The sequence below is a fragment of the Podarcis tiliguerta genome (assembly GCF_965153285.1).
Source record: "Podarcis tiliguerta genome assembly, chromosome: 1".
NCBI classification, from domain to species: domain Eukaryota; kingdom Metazoa; phylum Chordata; class Lepidosauria; order Squamata; family Lacertidae; genus Podarcis; species Podarcis tiliguerta.
The window spans coordinates 55,238,942-55,256,491 of record NC_139534.1 but is presented as its reverse complement, the minus strand read 5'-3'; the positions used below and the strand labels follow the sequence as shown (position 1 = coordinate 55,256,491).

Here is a 17,550-nt window from a genome sequence, read left to right as displayed (position 1 = left end):
TAGCTACCAACTCAGCACTTGCTCTAATAACCTGCCTGAACACTGAGGCAAGCAGGTGGCTGTATGGTCAGCAGTGCTGTGAATACCAGCACAGAGCTGCCACTGGCTTTTGTAAACAGTACAGTACTGACCAGCTTCACTACTTGGCACTGCAGTCAGAGACTACTTCTCTGATGGCAGATCACTGTAGAAGTGCACAGCTGATTGGATCCCTTATCTCTCTGGAATGCTCCTCTTACCCTCATTGGTGGTCAGGGTTAAATGCGTCCTCAGACCTGTGTAGCGGCTGAGGTCTGGCTTGGGTGGTGGCGGTGGCTCAGCATCAGCAGACTGGCTCTCCGTCACCTCAAGGCTTCCTTTGGACTGCAGAGACAAAGTGCAGAAGAATGAGACAGGACCCAAAGTCCTGAGCATTGTCCCCAGCTCTAAAAGGTTGAAAGTGTTATTAGAAGGACCTGCAGCCATCTAGCATTTCTGCAAGTGTAGTTGTAGACTGTGCATGTCTCAGTTGCTGGGTGAGAAGGGAAAGGGCAAGTAAAAATTATATAGGATATAAAAGGGGACAACTCTCATGCAGCAATAGTCACATGGGAGGAAAACAGACCTTCACTTGTCAGGGAAAACTAAGTACAAGTTGTGATAACATGGGGGAAGGATGTCCAAGAGGCTCATTTGGTTCCTACTCACGAATGCAGTGGCACCATCAAGGTCTGGAGAAAGCCAGTGCCTGGGTAGCACCTTCATCTCCTCCTTACCTTTGTTCTCTTTAGCTCAGCCTGGATACCATTGTCCATTATCTTTACAGCAATCTGTCCATCTGATATTTCTGGTCGCAGGAATGGTGGCTTCACTAAAACAGTCTGCTCTGCCTTTGGCCGTCCAAGATACCTAGTGAATCATGGGAAGCCAGCAAAGATAAGACAGTGCCTCCTGCAAACATGTGAACCAATAACGATGTTTACATGCTCTGGCAAGAAAGTCTGAGGAATGTTGGAGGCATGAAGTTATTTGTATCCAAAGAACTGCAAAGGCAATACTGCAGGTCACAGTTTCACTCATTCTCTAGAATCGAGTCCTGGTATCACCTGTGGCTTCACTGTACATTACCTTATGCGCTTCCCTGCTGTACAGAATGAACTCAAAGTAGTGTCTTTACACCCTTTGAGTTTCTGCTACATTACAGGCCATATTGTCAGAGTGAAGGAAGAAAGTCAAGCAGTGATGTGACAATATCTGAGAGAATGTACATTTCCCTGATGTAAGTGTGCTGTCAAAACAATTATTATTTTTAACAAAACACTTAACAAACTGATGTGTAACAGGTCTCACTAGTTGAGAACAGAAATAAGCCAAGGTGCATTTTTTTAATCCCTTTGTTTCTCTGGATAGGAACCTAGGATTAAAAACTGAACACAGCCATCCTTCAAGGGTATAAGGCATTGGGGAACAAGATACACCTTATATCTAGGAAAACTGGAGAAAATTAGAGGCCAAGAGATAACAGTCACCAGAACAAAACAGATGAATAATTACAAAAAGTGTCAAATCATGGAGTAAGTAATGCATTCCTTCTTCACAAGTTACATTCATTGATGTAATAAAAGTAAACAGCTTTTTCACACCTGTAGTCTGTTCACACTTACAGGCAGCTGTGATGAGTGCAAAACACAGAGCATGCTGAAATAGTTTATACAAGAAACACTAATAAATGTGTAGCAAAGAGTTACTGGATTATGATTTACATGAGTACAGACATGTAGTGATATAAAGTCATACAGAGTTCTGTTCTCTCTAACGTTACATACATATGTGTGAGGAACACTAGAGCTGTTGGAATTGGAGGTATCAAGGAAACATAACAGAATGATATACAGTGGTGCCCCGCAAGACGAAATTAATTTGTTCTGCGAGTTTTTTCGTTCTACGAGTTTTTTCGTCTTGCGAAGCACCAATGTGTATTGACGGTTTCCCATAGGAATGCATTGGCGGTTTTAAAAAAAAAAGCGCAAGACGTTTCGTCTTGCGAAGCAAGCCCATAGGGAAATCCATCTTGCAAAGCAACTCAGAAAATGGAAAACTCTTTCGTCTTGCGAGTTTTTCGTCTTCCGAGGCATTCGTCTTGCGGGGCACCACTGTATTGTTAATGAGCCTTGCATATAACCTCAAGCAGGAATACCACATATTTTTGTTCTGTGGATAGTTCAAGTAAGCTCACAACCCACTCCCAAAGACTGATTATACTCAGTGGTATTAGATGCACCTTGACATACAGATCCCAGGAAGAACAGCCACTATAAAAATTAATTAATCTTTCTGCCACGTCTTTAGATAGTTGCCAGCAACCCCTTTCTTTACTTCAATCTACAAGAGGAAGAAGCTTATAGCTGCTATGTTGTCTAACTGTGCTTCAAGGTGTGATCTGGCTGTGAGCAATGACTTCCCACATCCCACCACCTCACTGTTGGAACCATTCATATCACTGATCCCAGAGAATCTTCCTCTGTTTCTCTGCTTGTCTCCATTAGCAATCAAGACAATCTAGCTCTTCTCTCTCCAAGAAAGAATAAGGCCTCTACAAATTTCTTAGGTGAGGCATAATTTACCTGGGGGCTGGGGAGCTGCAGAGAACACGACTGACATTGTTACAACAGCCATTGGTGAATGGGTTTACTCCACCCCGGAATTTGCCTGTAACCTGCAAGGAGAAAAGATATGTCAGGGAAATAGAGATACCATGTAGTGAAGTCAAAAACTAGGTAACTGTAAAATATCTACCTGCTCATTTGTAGTACGACCTCTGGCTACCAAGACCACATGGAATCCTGTAAGGCCTACAACAGGTATGAAAAACAAGCCAGCCACACACATCACAGCCATACTGTCAACAAAGTCAAGGAAGCAATTCATGAAGGACCAACTTTGTTTTTGGGATTCCTTTCCCTCCCACCACCCATCAGTTGGCAGTATCTCAGGTGAACAGCCCAATTGTTTACCAGAATTTGATTAAGCAATTCTTTGCACTCTAGAAAAAGAGGATACGTGACGGCCATACGGATCCCAGAGAGCTCTTCAACTTGACACAGGACAAACAGCAAGCCAAAACCGAATACACCCATGATATGTGCTGTAAGTGAGAGCAGGAACAGGAAGAAATAGCGATAATTGCGCCGCCCAATACAGTTGTTTACCCAGGGACAGTGATGGTCAAATTCCTATCAGTGAAAGGATAAAGAACAGAGTTAGAAGGACATCACCTCTGTAAAACAATACAACACCTGTAGAACCCCTCGAAACTCCAGGAAACCTGAATCCCACCCAGATTTTCATTTCCACAACAGAAGATGCAACTCCTATAACAAGGGTAAGTAGAATGGCTGTGGTCAACCGGCAGATTATGAATTATAGTTGAATGGTGCCTCATCACCTCTCCTGCCTTTCAATATGTGTTGAAAACACTTGTACACACATCACCTTGAATTTCATTATGGAAGGTGAAAAATAAATATAAAATAAATATAAAATAAACAAACATGAATACTAGATGAACGTATTTGCTATGGATTACCTTACCCACAATTATGAAATTGATTCTGCCCCCTCCCTCTCAAACCACCCTGGGGCACTGGTAAAAAAGGAAAGCATTCAAGTCTGAGGTGTCTATCCCAACCTATAACACACAAAACTGAATCTTGCAGCCCAAACAGTTCCTGAACTGGATCTCAAAGATTACAGAATGTCCCAAGTTCATTATCAACAATCCAACAAGCAATTCCAATCACTCCAACAGAGCCCTTCTCTTCCCAGTCTCTCACCTCCACACAGTTGTCGCAGACGCTGCAATGAGAGCAGCGTGGGGGCCGGTAGAAGCGACACGTTGCACACCATTTCATGCGCACTTGAATACCCTTTATCTCCACAGTCTTGTATAATGGAGCTCGGAAATCATCCTCCTTGTCCTCATCTTCTTCAGCTGAAGCAGCAAGAAAAAATTATAAAATCCAATGAAGTACAGAGCATGTCCAACATGTCCTAGCCCCCAGTTTCACAAACCCATTCACCCTGGCACAGACTTTTTTTTTGTGCTTCAGGGTGAGACACCCTATCCCCTCTCACAAGTTTAGAGAAAAGGGGATGGATTATGCTGACCCTTGATCCATTTTGTAAATAAGCCCACAACAGCTTGCAGGGTTGCTGTTTTTTTTAAAAAGTCTAGGAGTCTAGTATTCTGCATTTCCATACTGGTCACAGGAGGAAAGGAAGTCCCCTAATTGGTGTCTGCTATGGAAACCCAGGACACCAGCTTCTTAGCGGGCTTGTAAAAACCTGTTTTGTCAAGAATGCTCCCATAGGCTCGGCAGAACTAAAGGATTGGCTTCCCTTCCTCCTCAGCCAGTACATAAAACAGACCAGCAGTGGAAAAATACACCTCTCCTCTACTAGCTCACTCAGCTGCCTGCATGGAACGAGTCTTGCCACCAACAGTTACCAGTGAGCTGCTACATACTAGGCTGCCCTGTAATAAGCCATGGAGAAGCTCTGAAAGCAGTGAGATGCCTGGGTCTTCTGAGTGATCCCAGGACAGGGATAAACTCCCACTCAGCTTGATGCTAGGCAGAAGAACAAGGTTTGTCCCCACAGCTAGGGCCTTCAAAAATTTGTAGTGTGACACCACAATCAATACTCTCCCCCCACCACCACCTTAGACCAGGTTTGGTGGAAAGAACACATCTGGCTAGCTATCAAGACCAGCCAAAATTTGTAGAACCTCCCCGCTCCCAAATATAGCAATAGCTTCCAATAATGAATCCACTATAATTCACACTATAAACACTGTTGAGCTGGAAGATTCCTACCTATCCAGATTACAAAAAATTATGCTCTGGATCTGGAGACTGGAAGTAGCCATCCCTAATCAAAACATTTTCAGATCAATCAGTGCCTTGGAAATTGCTTCACAGGCAATTTTCAGTTCTCACCTCGAGGAAATATGCCTGGATCCATGAAGGTGGCCATACTAAAGTTGGCCAGCACAAAGAGGAAGACCACAGCATTGTAAATGGGGATGATTGGGGAGATATGCAAGCTAAGCCCTGGGCACCTGCACAAAGAAAAAGTAAGTTAAAACAGATCTAGTAACATTTTAAGATTAACTATAAATTTATTCAACCTTACGTAAAAGCCCTGAGGTCATTCCACCTAAATAAACCTGGATAACCAGCAAATGGAAGAGAAAACTCATCAGGAGTTTTGGAGTAAAGTGTCATCTGTAAGCTGAGGGCACACAGTTCTATTTCGCTATAACATCTGAATCAGGAGTAGTTGTGCAAGCCCTGGACCAGTACCTGAATGTGGTGATGGACTGGATGAGGGTTGAGTTTGAATTCTTGGAAGATGGGGGTCCCATGGATAGGTGGTTCCCATGTCCCAAAGATAGAACAGTTGCCTGTTCTGGACAGGATCACACCCCCTCTTAAGGAGTATGTAGGTAGTTTGGGATCCTACAAAGCCTATACTCCGCTCACTTCATAGCAAATGGCCAGCATTAATCCAAATATGCACAGGAACCCATTAGCAGTGTGGAAGCACCACTCTGTCAAATCACTTAAGTATTAACAAAACAATATAAATATGCATTTCAACACATGGCCCACACCACCCACTTTGGTTCCCAAAGATGTGGATAAAGTTCTTCAGAATTATTCACTGAACAACAGATACAACATTTTCCAGCACAAACCTGATTAGCTGTAATATTTGGATAACTCCAAAATGTGTAAAGTTCTTCAAGGTGAACCACTGCTTATGTACCACTGCCATCATGATCGTGTAGCATTGAGATCACTCAACTCTGTGTAGTACTGGTCTTCTGTGCTTTTAATAGTTGTATTTAAGTGGCATTTTCCCGTTTATAGCAAATGTCAGCTCTGCTGAGGCCCAAGTACTGTAAATATTTTAGTTTCTACTCACTCCAGTGATGAAGAACCCATTAACATACATAGCTGAAATTCTTAATGATATAATGCTACCAGTGTTCCTATAGATGCCAATGTGTACCTCTCACATTTATGTGAGCTCAATTTGTGAACTCGAAGTGCTGGGAAGTTTAAGCAAGCAGTTAGTATAGTAAAGTGCAAGTTGGAATGGCCCAGGTTCCAATTTTACCTCAACTATGAATTCATTAGATGGTTTTAAAGCAAGTCAATATTCTGAGCTTCATTTACCAGTATGCAATATGATACCATTATTATCCACCTTGCAGAGCTATTGCAAGGATTATGGAGATTATGTGCATAAAGTACTTTCAACACTTAGGAAAAGTACAATAAAACACATTTTTGTGAAATAGCAACTTTCATCATTGGTACATATATATAGCAGTTGCCAGTTTTAAATGGTTATTGCTCTCTATTCAGTGTACACAGCATGGAGGGTGTAAGTTAATACTGCTGAAAATGTTTACATAAATAAGAAAGTACCATTAGTAACATTTGCTTTCCCAGACATGAATTGAGTATGCGTATGAGCTCTATGAGGTTTGGCATTTTGGACACACTATAATCAGCTGTAACCAAATTTGTCAACGAACAGAACGCAGCAAGAAAGAAAAACAAGTTTAGCTTGTTTGACTAGAAGATCCATATGCAGAAGAACATCCCACATAAAACCTACAGTAAGGCTACAGGTTAAGGAGAGAAGGCGCAACAAAAGTCTGCTTAGAACTAAGTTAAATAATCCTAAAATATTTGCCCATTAGATTCAAAATTTTAATGGAGCACAGTCAGAAGAGTATCAGAGCAAGCTCATATTTTTAATTAGGTAGACAAAAAAGCTAGGAGTAGCCTTCTGTTATCTGAATGTAAATGTAACTAAACTATAAAGTTTGATCAAGGATGATCAAAAGTAGATGCATTGAGATCAATGAACTTAAATTGCTTTGGTCTACTGATTTCAGTGGGTTTACTTGGCAAACACTGGATACTACCCAATAATGTTCCCAGTCCAATAGGGAAAGGAATTACACCTCCATTTGCATCTTAAGACAAAACAAGTCAATTCATTTCATATCAGTTGCCCCATAACATATTATTTTCATTTACACATTTGTGAAAGACTGCACTTTCCCACCCTTTTAAACACATGGTTATAAACAAATTAGGATTCTAATCTATGTTAGTAAATACAAACCAAGAGCCTGGAGATAGCTGCTGCCAGTGAAAAAAAAGGATGTGGTTTTGTAAATTTGATGTCAAAATAAGCTCTGAAACTTCTAAAGCTTTCAACTTTAAAAAACCCCAAACAAACATTAATTATACTCCTTTGGGCAACAAGTTTTTTGAAGTGGTTTGCAATAAACACCATAAAACTGATAAGGCTTAGATTAGGGCCTGGATGAGAGAAATATGTATAGCAGGCTAAAAAAATTTAATAGGCAGGCAGATAACTGCAACTGGTTCTGTACATAACAGCCTTATTCCCTAAGTCTACATAGTGGTACAATAATAATTTAGAAATCTAAGGTTTTATTGGAGTCTTTAATTCCTTTATTATGCAAGCATGTAATTATAGGTGATATTAGAATTGTAACTAGCCATTTTAAAAACTGTCACACCTTTTTTTTAATTTTTGGGTTGCAAAGGTAAACTGATGAGATTTAGAGGCTACCCTGAATAAGATATTGCAGTTCACCACAGGGATTGCACAGAACAGTCTGCACTGGTTCTATTGCATGGCTTCCCATGGGGTGGGCGGGAAAGGTGTTGATACAGCACGTCAGTCCTGGCAACTGTCCTACTATACACTAGACACACTGGGTTTACATTTGCTCTAACCTGAGACATCTTTATAATGAAAGGCAGGCAACTCCCTCACCTCATCTTGCCTCAATCATAGGACATAACATGAAAAGTAAGGTGTGTAAGATATACCTACCACAATGCTTCTTTTAGCAGCACAACCTCACCCAATTGTATTAGGGAGTACTCCAAAAAAAACATTAAGATGCTGGCCAAATGTACTTTAATTATGCTTCTGTATCAGCCAATTGGCTGTATCCAACACTGAAGCTCTGTTCGGAATACAAAACATCTTCTTCCTCTCTTGTCCTCTCCAGCCCACAGCACACCCTTAAAATATTTTATTTTTAAATTGGGGGCATATATGGGGATGAAAGGAAATTGTAGTCCCGTTGCACTAACAGAACTCTGCTTGTTCAGCATTCAATACCCAACCTGACCCACCCTAAACATTTTCTTGGTACAGTGAATCTTAACAGTGAGTTTGCTATTTTACTCTTCAAGTTATGGCATATGCTGTCATACCATCTCTAGTTAAATCATCAAGTATTTTTCTCGAGGATTTATTTCCCACTTAGCAGACTGTGCATGAAAATAAGATGCATTTATTTTCAAGAGACCATGTATATCAGGCACGTCCAACAGGCAGATCGTGATCTACCGGTAGATCACTGGATGTCTATGGTAGATCACTGGTAGATCACTGGTAGATCACTGGCTCCCCCCAAAGAAGCTCAACAACTTTGGCTCCCCTAAAAAATGATCAACATTTTAGCCCTTCACCCCCCACAAAACAGGGCTTTCCTCCTGCCTCAGAAAAGCTTAACAACTCTGACCTGAACCCCTGAAAAATGGGCCTTCCTTCTTCCTAAAAAAATCTCAACAACTTTGACCTGAACCCCTAAAAAACAGGGCTTTCCTCCTCCCTAAAAAAGCTTATCAACTTCAACCTGAACCCCCCAAAAGGGGGTAGATCACTGCCAGTTTTTAACTCTGTGAGTAGATCACAGTCTCTGATGTATATTAAAGCTATGTTGCTGTGCAAAACGCAACTTAATACACAAACTTGAGGTCACCACTCTTAAAAGCTGTTTTTAATTTGGTATTTACCCGGTGCTGTAATCCAAGAGTTGCCTGGTCACCAGTGGGAAGAGAACAATTGCTCCTGACAACTAAGACTGGCAGAAAGAAAACCTTGGGGATATGGGTGGGCCTATGCCCTCTTCATGGGCAACTGGCCTTTTCATACAGAATGGTAACTGCTGCATAATGGCTACCCACCAAGTAGCCAGGGCTGCTCCTTTCATTACATTACTTGTTTGAGCACTACATAGAAATAAGTGGGATGTGCAACAAATTATTGCAGTTTGGAGCATTCATGTTCAGCGTGCCAGCCAGCAATGTATTCTCCTAGAAGGACACTTCATTCCACCCCTCATCACATCTAGTAGCTTCTAGTGTATGCTCAGTCCTGACTGAGAAGCGTAAATAAAAACCCATTAAAAAATTATAAACATTTAAATCAAGATTTTATTTTATTTAAGAAGATAAATGCCAAGTTTCTTTTCAGGAAAGTTTAGGATATTAATCTGAAGAAATGTATATTAGCTCTACAGTTAGTCTCTTAACTATAGCAATGCCTCTACCCGATACATTGAGTTTCTTTCCTATATAAACTAAGAATCAATTTGACAATTTCTCAAATTTCATTATTTACACTCTTCCACCAAACATTAGCCTTTTATTTTCACTTGAATGAAAATAGCCAGCTCTACTCTGCCCACTAATTATCTGGACATACTTTGATGTCATGGGTATTCCCCCCCCTTTTTGTTATTTTTTTGATAAGTGCAAGATGCAATCCTTTGCTTTAAGAAAGAAACCATATAAATTCCATTTAGTTGTAAATTAACATGATTTAATGGTCCAATATGCACCATTGTGTAGGAAATATATGAAGAGGAAATCAATAGAAAAAATTATTTAAATCAGCCTTTTCCCCTTTGCAAATATACGCCAATTTAGTCAAACTTAATTCAAGCACTAGAGCTAATCACAGTTTGTCTACATAATCCCCCCTGACAATGACAGAACCTCATCCCATCACTCCTAGGGGGACTTGCTATATTGCATTCAAAGTGCATGGCAGCGAGGCCTATTGCATTCTAGTCACTCCAGGCTGTGGGCAGCTGGATTACCCATTTTTTAAATGCTAAACAACTGAAATTGCTTTAAGAGGAAGTGCTTCAGCCCTTGGACTACCTTGTAAAGTGATCTGCAGGGTTGTGAATTCTGAAGTGGACTCATAATCTGATGCAGTTCAGTATCCACCTGTACCAGATTAGAATTATGGAGTTGGAAGGAACCCGAGGGTCATCTAGTCCAAGAATTTGCTGATCCTTATTGCGATCCTTAATATTTTTTATGTTTTGTAGATATTTTTAACCTGCTGTAACCTACCCTGAACATTAGACTACAATGGAAGGGCAGAGGATTTTTTTTCTAAATCCAATGTGCCAAATAATGGCACATTACCATGCACCATCAACATTTAGCAACCTGTTACTTCACACCCCATTAGCCACCCTGGATAGCCACACAAACTTCCCAAATAACTGTGAACCCACCACTGTGTTCACTTGGCCTCCTGCATAGTAAGATGAAGGTTCTGTGAATGTGGTGGTGGGGAGTTAAGGAAGAGAATATCCACCTTGAACCAGTATGTGGTACTGGGAGACATCAGGAAAATTGAGAGCAACAGTGTGATTATAACTTGTGCCTCTCTGGGCTTGTTCACTGCAGGGTGTGTGGCTATATTCAGTGATGGGAATGGGGGGGTGGGTTTACCTTTGCATCTGTGTAGCCAGGTATTTCAGCTGGCCACAGTATCTACGTGCTGCTCAGAATAGGTGTTAATTACAACTCTGGAAATATTAGTAACACCACAAGTTAATATGCCACAAACACTATACATATCTCACATGCAACTGTGTCTTAAGAGAGAAGCCAGACCTATGTCATATAATTCCATTCCTTAGAGGGACAATGCAGGTCAATTCTTCCAGGACAAGGTACTCATTCATATGATTAATCCACAAGCAAACACACAGGCAGAGTCTTGGAGGTTGGAAAATGTTAAGATGGTACCCACTGACAAAATTACTATACTGAAGAATCCTTTCCACAGAAAAGCCTGGGCTCAGGACCCAGCGGGCTTCCCCCTTGAAGACGCCAATGTAATCCCCTAATCTGCTTTGCTGCTGGGAGTTTAATCCCATAGATTTAGGGCAGCATCTGTCCTTTTCTCCAATCAGAGCAGTCTGTGATAAACAGATGGATTTAGGCAGCAGGAGCAAAGAGCAGGGAAGGGAAATGCAAGGCTACCTCTAAAAAATGACATATGGAGTAAACCAATTGACAGAATGCTCAGAGCCCACTAAGGGTATCTAAGGGGCATATATTAGATTAGCAGGCAAGGGTGAGGCATCCCTCCCAATATAGTCTTCCTCTCCTCCCCCTCATTATCAAAATATCTATAAGGCAAAGGCCAGTTCAACTCTTTTCATTTGTGGGTCAGTGAGAACACAGGCTTAATCTACAATACAGGCCAAAAAGAGGCTGAAGCAGCAGCTAAAAACCGACTCAACAAACCCTGCCTACTGGCATCAGGCCTGTGAATCATTAATGGTGGGCTGGTAGCTAGAGGCAGGGAGGTACTGCCAGTGTATTCTGAACAGCAGAATTAGGCAATGCAAACACACAAAGCTAGAAAGACAATAATTTGCCGTGTATCTAGAGAGAATACAACACAAGTTGATATTTCCTGTATGAGCTAAGGATAGAAACCTGAGCCTATGGGTGAATCCAAAGAACATGATATGGAGCCTTTTTGTTCCATGAGACTAGAGCAATGTTGCCCAGGTGTCACAATGATATGCAAAAGGATAAATGAACACATTCAAATTATTATATATATATATACACATCTCAAAGCCACTAGCATTCAATATGTCTACAGAAACAGTCTAAAGGCCAGACAAAACCATGGGAATTATAAGCCTCTTGCAGAGTGAGATAGTAGATGACAATGATGTTGCTGATTCTTGATAATTTTTAAAAGAAGTTATTATGTATAGCATATACATCACAGGCCAAGCACCTAAAAGCTGGGAATTATACATTTTTTACCTAGCATTCACATACCTATATTTTAATGATAAAGCCTTCTACTGTGGAAAAAATAAAAGAAATGCAGGAAAACAAGTAAGAAGGCTAGTGACAAAATGAAAGGTGGTCAACGTATTCAAAGTAGACAGGCAGGTGATGGAGACTCCACCCTGTCAGAAGAGGTAATGTTTAAAGAACTCAGACAGGAACTCTCATGTCCTATCCCAGTAGTTAACCCAATTTATTTTATAACTTTCTCCCTACAGAAGAGATCTAGGTCAGAAACCTTCCCAAAGATCTAATGACACAGACATGCCCAGCCCGTGTTTGTATTTTCTCTGCTACAACTGAAGGGATGAAGAGGTGACTCATTCACAGCTACACATCCATTAGTGAACTGTTTTAGGCCCCCAAGCTAGTGGAGTTCTAAGTTTGGCTGTTGCAAAGACAGCTAATAGTGCAAAAGGAGAATAGAATATAAGCCCTACTCTGAAGACGTTGGATACCCACATGGTGTTCCTGATCATGCCAGCCATAATTACTGCATTTCTGCTAAATTACTGTTTGAGTCCAACTTTCTCATAACTTCTTATACGTAGGCCAACCTCCAACATTCAACTTCTTAGAAATTCCTTACGGGTGCTACAAAAAGCTATTATGTTTTGGACAAATGAAAAAGTTACTCAACCAAAGTGATTGTTTTACATGCAAAATAAAATATGAAAAGTATACGTACTTATATGAGAAGACACTCACCAGTAAGCACACTATTGACATAGTTAGTGCCCATTTAATCAACTACCTTAATGTAGGAGGGATGGTGCTTCCAAAACTCTACATTAAAATCTCAAATTGTGATATGGATGAATGAAATTTTTGTGGCATCAATGATCCATTGGTTCCAACTGTTTTTCACCTAGACCAGGGAAATGGGCCTGGACAATGAATTTCAATGACACATGGAAACTGTGACTTATACTTAATGGAACTTTCTCTATTAGAAGCGCAGCCCATTCAGTTTCTTAAGATGCCTATGTAACCTGTGTCTAGAACCCTGACCCAATCAGGATCAACCAGTATTAGAGAGAAAAGTTCAGTGGTTTGCTCTTACGATTTTAGCCTTCTAGTTCAGGCATAGGCAACCTCAGCCCTCCAGATGTTTTGGGACTACAATTCCCACAATCCCTGACCACAGCTAAGGATCATGGGAGCTGTAGTCCCAAAACATCTGGAGGGTCAGGTTTGCCTATGCCTGTTCTAGTTTCTAGATCCCCTAAGAAAAGAGATGCAAATGGTATGTTTAAGCAAACTGCTTCACTAACATGCTTGCTCAAGTTTTTGTTTCTTTCATTTCACTTTATACATCCTGTCCATCATCCATGAATGGCATTCTGTTACTTGAACTCTAGAAATTCTGTTCACATTAACGTTCTGGTTTTATTATCAGAGAGCGTGCAAAGAAGAGGAAGGGGGAGCAGGTTTCTGGAAATGTTTCTGGAAATGTGAAGCTGGTACTAAGGCATTTGCAACAAATTTTAGCTCTTTATTTTTATACAGCCATCAATGGAAAGGCAACTACATAATATATAAGAGAATCATTTAACCAAGTACTAGTGTTCTGAAGATTAAAATGAGGCAGCTGCCTACTATTACTCTAAAGATATTTGCAGGCAAATATGCCAGTTAGTTATGCCAGTTAAGCTTGCCAGAAGAAATATCAACAACCTCAAATATGCAGATGACACAACCTTGATGTCAGAATGTGAAGAGGAATTAAAGAACCTTTTAATGAGGGTGAAAGAGGAGAGCACAAAATATGGTCTGAAGCTCAACATCAAAAAAACCAAGATCATGGCCACTGGTCCCATCACCTCCTGGCAAATAGAAGGGGAAGAAATGGAGGCAGCGAGAGATTTTACTTTCTTGTGCTCCATGATCACTGCACAAGATCACTGCACACTGCAGTCACGAAATTAAAGGATGCCTGCTTCTCGGGAGAAAAGCAATGACAAACCTAGACAGCATTTTAAAAAGCAGAGACATCACCTTGCCAACAAAGATCCATATAGTTAAAGCTATGGTTTTCCCAGTAGTGATGGATGGAAGTGAGAGCTGGACCATAAAGAGGACTCCCTGGTTCTGAATGGGGTTACCTCTGCTCCTGAAGGACCAGGTGCACAGCCTGGGAGTCATTTTGGACTCACAGCTGTCCATGGAGGCACAGGTCAATTCTGTGTCCAGGGCAGCTGTCTACCAGCTCCTTCTGGTATGCAGGCTGAGACCCTATCTGCCCACAGACTGTCTCACCAGAGTGGTGCATGCTCTAGTTATCTCCCGCTTGGACTACTGCAATGCACTCTATGTGGGGTTACCTTTGAAGGTGACTTGGAAACTCCATCCATAATCTAGAGCAGCTAGACGTTTCCGAGCACACTTCAAAGAGTTGGTGCTGATTTTTAAAGCCCTAAATGGCCTCAGCCCTGTATACCTGAAGGATTATCTCCACCCCCATTGTTCAGCCAAGACACTGAGATCCAGCACTGAGGGCCTTCTGGGGGTAGGGTGGGAATAAAAGTGAGATTCCTGGAAAAACCTGAAATTTGCAGGTGGGGGAGCAGAACTGAAACTATCAAGTAAAAAAACAAAAAATCTAATCTACTTTACTACTTTAAAAATATGGACAGCATTATACATTACATAGAATTGTATCAGTCTATGAAGTGTAAAAGTATTTGTAGCAACATTTTCCAAACAGCAAATATTTAGTCCCAAATGTTAGAGTGAGATGTAAACACCTGCACCTTAGCATACTCAGTAAGAGTTTAGTTTGCACCCTTGCATTTTGCAAGGTTAATTGTGGGTAATATTCCTACCACAAGACAGGGTTGTCCACTATCATCATTATTGTTTATATTGGCCTTAGAGGTCTTGGTGCAAAGAATAAGAAGTAATCAGGAGATTAAAGGAATTGCAGTGGGGCAACGATCCTGTAAATTACAAGCTTTTGCAGATGATATGGTGTTATCACTAGAAGAACCATTGGAGTCCACCCCAAAGGTTTTAGAATAAATTTTTAAAAATATTGAAGAAATGACAGGCTTTAAACTGAATAAAAGCAAAATGTTAGTGAAAAATATGAAGGCGAGTGGGGGGGGAAAGAATTAAAGGAAAAAACAGGTCTTATGATAGATAAAAAAGTAAAATACTTTGGGGTATGACAGAAGAGTCAGTAGTTGTGCTTTCAGTAATAGGTGAGGAAATGTAGTTAGGAAGCCCTGGAAGTGAAATTTAGGTTGTGAGGTAGGATGATGAGAACCAGGACTTTCAAGATAGCTTTCTCTGAAATCCTACCAGTTTCACACACAGAGCCAGCTAGACAGGCATAGCTTTGCAGTATCAATGAGTGGATGAGATGGTGGTGTCAGGAGGAAGGATTTTAATTTTTTAGGCACTAGGGAATGTTTTAGGACAAGCTGAGCCTGTACAAAAGGGTCAAGCTCCACTTGAAAAAGGATGGAACCTGACTGCTGATGCTTAAAATAAAAAATGTGTTAGAGCAGTTTTTAAACTGATTGCAGGGGGTGAAGCCAACGGAAGCAAATCTTCCCACTCAGGCGTAAGGGGTATGATTGTTTAAATGGGTACTGGCAGTGCAGAGGCACATGACAGAAGTTCAGAAAGACGAAAGCACCATAGACTAAAATGAAAAATGACAATCACTTAATGCTATGTTGCATACAACTGAGTAAGTGTCCCATTAGTGCAAGGATTTCTGCTTGTGCGTTGGGACTTTCTTCCCCTTTCCTCTCATCTGGTGCCCTCTTAATCTGTTCTAGGGATTTCCCCACCACTCTGAATAATATCTGAAGACAGCAAAGAGAGCTATTTACTTAAAAGTAGGCTTTATACAACCAACAAAATTTAAGTGTTTATATGCTAGAAGACTCGAGTCAAGATGGATGAGCTGGACTACTTGGACTTTGAGGAAAATACAGAAATAGTAGGTGTTACGTCTGGAGCTTTAATCCTAGAATAACAGGCGGGTAGGATTTTAGAATGTAGTAATCTGATTGGCTGTCAGAGCCGTCCAATCCGGCTCCAGAAGGGAAGTTTAAACCAGCCTATCAGGTGTGATCTAGGGTGTGAATAAAGGATATATAGCCTGGGGTCTGGGAGGGGCAAGCAGGCAAGCACAGACAGAGCCACACCCGAGAGGCTGGTTCAAACTTCCCTTCTAAAATTTTACATTCTAAAATCCTACCCGCCTATTATTCTAGGATTAAAGCTTAAGACATAATAATAGGCATAACAGAAACCTGGTAGAATGGACAGAACCAATGCACACAGTTATCTCTAGATACAAACCCTATAGGAAGGACAGGATGGGGCATACTGAGGTGGTGTCACTCTGTATGCCAAAGAGGACATGGAGTCCAATAAGCTGGAAATTCCCAAAGGCACAGATTCTTCCTTAGAGTTGTTGTGGGTAGTGATATCGAGCCTCAAAAGGTAATTTAGCACTAGAGAAATGCTGTTGCTCCCCCTGACCAAAATGCTCAATGATCTTGAAAAGGAGAATGAGAAATCAATGGAGAATTAAATCAAGGAGGCATCTGAAAGAGGAAATGCTACAGTAATAGGTGACTACCATTATCCTCACATGGACTAAGTACATATTTGTTTCTAGATACTCAAAATGACTCTGCCTTAGAACAACAGGTAATGGAACTGAACAGAGGAGTGATGACCCTGGGGACTTAATCCTGAGTGGCCCCCAGGACCTGGTGCAAGCGTAGTTGAATCAGTTGAGAACTGTGGTCATAATACTATCAAATTCAATGTATATGTGAACAGACAATTGCAAAAACAAACAAACAAACAAAAACAAGAAACAACAACCCCTGAACCCAGTCACATGTGACTTCAAAAAGAGGAAACTTCCCAGAAAAAGGAAGTTAAAAAAGGAAGTTGAAAGGCAAAGTCAAGGAGGTCATATCTACCCAAAATGCTTAAATGTTGTTTTAAATTATAAATTAGAAGTTCAGCTAGAATGTATTCTAGAGATCAAGAAAAGTACACCAGGGCCAAGAGAATGCCTGCATGGTTAACAAGCTTGAATGTGACAATCAATCTCTGTATATTTTGCTAATGGTTAATGTTACAAGGTAAGATATTCTAAAGACAGCAAAATAAGCCTACTAGAAAAACAAGATTTTTTCCTGCTGTCACTCTGCAAAAAGAGTAATTGGCATTTACAATACTATACATTTACTGCTCAGATTCTCAGGGCCATATCCCAAACTAAATGAAAGGCGAGGCGATTGAGAAATTCGTAGCATACAACACAGAAGTCTATAAGATCATAGTTGTGGGAGGGTTCATGCAACTGCTTACCAAATAATCATGAAAAACAACTTCAAGTACTCTTGAATGTAGACACCCCCAAGATCTGTTGAATCATGTTTTTCACTGTAGATAACAGGCTTCTTGGAAGCTCAGCTATTACTGCCTGCCAAATATACTGAGTCACATCTTCAGACCTAGAAGGCTCTCTTTTAATCAACAGCTGGAACTGGACTGAGATATTTGC

The 17,550-nt window shown here is 40.8% G+C and overlaps 1 protein-coding gene across 1 annotated transcript in view; it reads right to left on the bottom strand.

Moving 5' to 3' along the window:
- The window catches only part of ZDHHC5 (zDHHC palmitoyltransferase 5), a 39,453-nt gene that overhangs the window by 6,110 nt on the left and 15,793 nt on the right, over positions 1-17,550 (bottom strand). Inside the window, exons 3-9 of the mRNA XM_083432479.1 lie at positions 4,977-5,098; positions 3,813-3,970; positions 3,040-3,212; positions 2,776-2,878; positions 2,604-2,695; positions 756-888; positions 240-363 (exon numbers count right to left, since the gene is read on the bottom strand). Of these exons, the coding sequence (XP_083288605.1) occupies positions 240-363; positions 756-888; positions 2,604-2,695; positions 2,776-2,878; positions 3,040-3,212; positions 3,813-3,970; positions 4,977-5,098 (905 nt within the window). The remainder of the gene's footprint in view (positions 1-239; positions 364-755; positions 889-2,603; positions 2,696-2,775; positions 2,879-3,039; positions 3,213-3,812; positions 3,971-4,976; positions 5,099-17,550) is intronic.